The sequence below is a fragment of the Arachis duranensis genome, chromosome 5 (assembly GCF_000817695.3).
Source record: "Arachis duranensis cultivar V14167 chromosome 5, aradu.V14167.gnm2.J7QH, whole genome shotgun sequence".
Classification (NCBI taxonomy): domain Eukaryota; kingdom Viridiplantae; phylum Streptophyta; class Magnoliopsida; order Fabales; family Fabaceae; genus Arachis; species Arachis duranensis.
Genome location: NC_029776.3, coordinates 80,513,832 through 80,518,834, shown reverse-complemented (window position 1 = coordinate 80,518,834; position 5,003 = coordinate 80,513,832). Strand labels below are relative to the sequence as shown.

At 35.2% G+C, this 5,003-nt stretch overlaps 1 protein-coding gene across 1 annotated transcript; it reads right to left on the bottom strand.

The window, feature by feature from the left end:
* Positions 1–513: 513 nt before the first annotated feature.
* On the bottom strand, positions 514–4,622 carry LOC107489678 (enolase). Its single transcript, XM_016110429.3, has 17 exons — positions 4,465–4,622; positions 4,251–4,314; positions 3,821–3,885; positions 3,589–3,636; positions 3,411–3,497; positions 3,218–3,298; positions 3,026–3,127; positions 2,865–2,945; positions 2,698–2,772; positions 1,972–2,034; positions 1,801–1,881; positions 1,522–1,716; positions 1,397–1,447; positions 1,212–1,300; positions 1,078–1,129; positions 936–992; positions 514–822 (listed from the first exon to the last, which is right to left on the bottom strand). The coding sequence occupies exons 1-17, from the start codon at positions 4,528–4,530 to the stop codon at positions 742–744; spliced, it is 1,338 nt and encodes a 445-aa protein (XP_015965915.1). The 5' UTR covers positions 4,531–4,622; the 3' UTR covers positions 514–741.
* Positions 4,623–5,003: the final 381 nt, after the last annotated feature.

The following is a 5,003-nucleotide window of genomic DNA, read 5'->3' as shown; positions in this document are numbered from 1 at the left end:
ATTTTTTTTTTTTTTCTTTGGATTGGACAACCCCCAATTCTAGATACACAGTACACCCACACACACTTGTGAAGAGGGGAAAGATGCCATTAAAACCAAGGCTCATTGGCAATTATCAATTTAAGCGAACTTTCTTTGAAAGAATCACAATACGTATGCTTTCAAGTTTCAACAAAAATAATATAAGACTTGCATAATTTTTTTTTTCCCTATTCAAAGTTTCTGTCCCTAATGTTTTAACAAGTAGACTTAAACAAATCTCGTTATTTTGATTTAGAAAAAACCTATAACGATAACAACAATAATCGACTGAGGCACATTTTATTTTGGATGGAATCCACCATGACATTCTCTTTCATTTCTAAATTCTAATGGTTTACCATGAATTAGTAAGATAAATATTATTTTAATATTAAATATTAACAATAACTTATTGGAATAATAAATGATTGAAATGAAAGGCATGAGATCACACAAGTCAAATTTCAAGAGTTAGTTCAAGCCAAATGCAGGTACCACTAAAAATAGATTCTTCCACTTTATAATATTTGATATAGATGATGATGATGATGATGATGATATTTGACAAGCCAACCGTAAACATGAGCAAAGCAAATCAGACTATAGTTTACTGCAAGTACCCAATGTGATGTTTCTCATTGCAAAATTACACACCCATCAAAACGTATTATATTATACTCTTCTAGTTCTAGGCTTCTAGCAGAGTTAATTTGGAACATATTAGTAGGGTTCCACTGGGGCTCTGAATTTGGCTCCAGCATACACTGCAGCAGAACCAAGCTCCTCCTCAATCCTAAGAAGCTGCAACACAAGACCAAAACGAAAGGTAAGTAGCAATGTGGCATGATAGTGGTCGAAAAATTCAACTCGAATTATTCATAGTGCATCAAGCACAAGTTTCAGTCACAGTATACCTGGTTGTACTTGGCAAGCCTTTCTGATCTGCAGGGAGCTCCAGTTTTGATCTGACCCTGTTAATGTGAAATTGTATTAGCTTTCTTCAGAAAGTTGGCTAAAGCATTACGGTGATAATTTGAAAGCCACATAAGAACTTACTGTTGATAATCCAACTGAGAGGTCAGCAATGAAAGTATCCTCAGTTTCACCACTACAATGAACAAGCGAAATCACATCACATAAGAATTAAAATAAATATAACAAAACAATGAACCAGAAAGGTGGGCTCATACCTCCGGTGGCTGGCCATGACACCCCAGCCAGCTTGCTTTGACATTCTCACAGCTTCAATACTCTCTGTTACACTGCCGATTTGATTGACCTAATATATAAATTGTGTAAGATAAGATTCCACTCACTATTTACAAAGTTATTAAATAGAAAGATGGACATCTTAATCCAATAGCAGCTAAGTTACCTTCAACAAAAGGGCATTGCAAGCTTTCTCCTTAATTGCTTTTTCCACACGCTACAATTAACAGACTAATGTCAAAAGGATACATGTTTAATTAGCATAACCCCCAATTTAGAAGTTAAGCATACCTTTGGGTTGGTGACAAGGAGATCATCACCAACAATTTGTACTTGCTGGCCAATTTCAGCAGTTAACTTTGCATAGTGCTCCCAGTCATCCTGATCAAAGGGATCTTCAATGGAAACAATTGGATAATCTGACACAAATGATTTGTACACGTTCTTTAAGCTGTCTCCTGAGATTTTCTGGGATCCATCATTATTCTGCAATAAGAAAGTAATTTACTTGGTTAAGTATTTAACAGAGAAATAACCCAATAAAGGCAAGAAATTTGAAAATTTGTGTACCTCTTCCTTAAAATTTAAGTCATATGTTTTGTCCTTACTACCATAGAATTCGGAGGCAGCAACATCCATACCAATTACAACCTGCAAGTGGTGCAAGTATAGAAAATTAGGGGTAAAAATATCAGCCATATAGTAATACCCTGTCAGAATAAGTGGAGATTATGATTCAACCTTTCCAGTATAACCAGCTTTTGCAATGGCAGTCTTCAAAAGCTCAAGACCCTCTTTGTTTTCCTATAAAGGAACCAGAAAACGTACAAAAGCAACATTTAGGTGAGATAAAGATCCCATTTGGATTGGAAATGTTACTAAAAAAGCAAGCATTATAGTTTAATAAAAGGAACTACTGTAACAATATTTCATGTATGTTGGGCCACAACTTTATTTAGAAAAAGACCATATTTAAAAAAAAATACCAATTTTTTTAAAGCAAATATCTAGCTTCTTAAAAATATGTATAAAGAGGCATAAGCAGGTTTTATTAATAGATTTAGCTAAAATGTGCATACAATAATGGAAAATTTTTAATGTTTCTGTGTTTGGCTATAAAAAACACTCTTGCTCAATTTATCTTATTTTATTATTTTTGTTATCAATGCAGACTTGTAAGCACTTCTCAAAAAATCTAAATGAAAAATAAATGTAAAAAATTTAAGGCTTTGCTAAGAGAAAGGTTGAACCCAAAAAAAAAAAATTCTAAAAGCTATCCAGAGGCATGTCTTAAACCAGGGGTGGTTTACTATCTTTATAAATTAACTGAAGAAAGAATATCATACACCATTAAAGCTCTTGACATGCAAATAACATTAACGAGTAAAGATGAAATAAAGCAATCAGATCATATAAAAGTTTGGAATAACACTTAGATCGCTACAACCAAGGGGAGAAGGAAAGGACCTGAATATTAGGAGCAAAGCCTCCTTCATCTCCAACATTAGTAGCATCTTGTCCATACTTCTTTTTAATCACAGCCTGCAAGACACGCATTAACACCTTAATTTATTTAGGAAACTACATAAGTGAGATGAAATAAGGAAGTAAAAAACGGGGCAAAAAGCAATAACCTTCAGGTGATGGTATACTTCTACACCCATCTTCATTGCTTCTTTGAAAGAGGATGCCCCGACAGGGAGAATCATAAACTCCTATAGAAGAGAACACAGCAAAGCATTTCAGTAAGATATATCCCACACCCTTGATCACCATCGTATTAAATCAACATTACCTGCATTGCCAGCTTATTTCCCGCATGCGAGCCTCCATTGATAACATTAAATGCAGGTACAGGCAATACCAAAGTTTTGTTCCCGGCAAGATTTGCAATGTGCTGAAATTTCAAATAATACAAAAGCAAACCATCAGACCACAAGATAACTACATAAGAACTATGGCTAGTGAGTAAGGAAACATTACATACTGTGTACAGCGGAATTTTCTTCACTGCAGCACCTGCTTTACAGACAGCAAGTGATACTGCCAAAATAGCATTGGCTCCAAGCTAAAAATTTCAAGATATTAGAAGCCATTCAGCATAAAATGGGTGCAGTACAGCCACAAAGAAAAATGTAGCTATTTTAACTCAGGAAGCCAAAGGAATCAAGTGGTAATACCTTCTGCTTGCACCAACCCCACTCATTAACAGTTCCATCAAGCTGTTGTACCATGAAATTGTCGATTTCAGTCTGCTTTGTTGGGTCCTGTAAACTCAAACGAATAAAAGAACACAATTGATGTCGGACAGGATTTAAAATAACATGCTACAACCAAATTCTATAGCTGCTAAAATACCTTGCCAAGCAGAGCAGGTGCTATTATTTTATTCACATTTTCCACAGCCTAAGCAAGGAAAATTAAAAAAAAAAAAAAATTGTTATCAAAGCCATTCCATTTTAAGAGTGATATAATAATGCAGAAAGCAATATATATTAAGCAAAATTAGGAAGCTAAAAAAATTTAAACATATGCAACAAAAATTTCTTAAAGGCTAAAATAACAAAGTGAAAGCCTATGAACGAAGTACCTTGAGAACACCTTTCCCAAGGTAGTCTGAACCTCCATCCCTCAATTCCAGAGCTTCATAAACACCTTAACCAAAACAAATTGAAAAAACAAAACAAAAATGTTAGGAGACAGTACTTAAACTACCACTACCAGCATGGCATGCTATCACTAAATAAACACCTTTACACAACATGCAAACAAAAACGCATGCATGTCAGTCACATACAACCAAATATCACTTCAAATCCTACATAAGCAGCTATTACTTTTCCACTTCATTCTGAAAACGATTATATACTTCGAGCATCATAACAGAAACAACTACTTACTAGTTACTACTACTCTACTACAACAACATACATCACATCGTTAAGAAAAACATCATAACTCACATAATCACGTTTTTTTTTTCCTGCAAAGGCAAAAAAAACGACGATCGTTTAGTTTACCTGTAGAAGCACCGCTAGGCACGGCAGCTCTGGCGAAGATTCCGTCGCTAAGAGTAACGTCAACCTGAAAACGAGAAAAACAAAGCTTCGCGTAAAAGGAACTCTCGGTAACACCGAAAACAGAGCGCCGAGAAAAACGAATATTCCTCGGCAAACGAACAGTAGTAAAGAAAGTAAAAGATGAAAATGGAAATGAAAATAATGAGATGGTTACTTCGACGGTTGGATTTCCGCGGCTATCGAAGATCTGGCGAGCCTTGACGGACCTGATCGTTGCCATCGTTGTTCAGTGAATCGCAGTGGTTTTTCAAAATTTTCACGGTTTTCTCACTCCCTCAGTTTTCCCGAGAAAATGACAGTGAAAAAGAAAGTGGAGGGAGAGGCGAGGTATATATATAGAGGGGCTTGACACGTGGCGGGATTGGAAGGGACATTGAATGTCGACCGTTGCTGGTGGAAAAGAGAAAGATAGGATGGATGGCTGAGATTTGATATTTAGTTGAGGCTTTCATGAGACTCTTGTGCTCCTTATCTTAAATATATGTTTTTATATTTTAAAGGGTGTAAAATTGTTTTATTAGCGTATGCATTCGTATTAGTAAAAATAATTATTTTTATATTGATTCATTTATATTGATTCATCATTTAAAAAAATTGTTGTAATTGCATGGGCTCATCTTTTGGTTATTGGAGGAATATATGTGCTGTTTTATGGAATATAGTGGTATTAGACTAATTTGTGGGGGTAATCTT

Coding starts and splice junctions, on each gene's coding strand:
- LOC107489678 (XM_016110429.3), bottom strand. CDS start 4,530: ATGGCAACGATCAGGTCCGTCAAGGCTCGCCAGATCTTCGATAGCCGC. Junction 3,498..3,588: donor CACCTGCTCTGCTTGGCAAG/GTATTTTAGCAG, acceptor TTGAGTTTACAG/GACCCAACAAAGCAGACTGA. Junction 2,946..3,025: donor GAAATAAGCTGGCAATGCAG/GTAATGTTGATT, acceptor TCTCTTCTATAG/GAGTTTATGATTCTCCCTGT.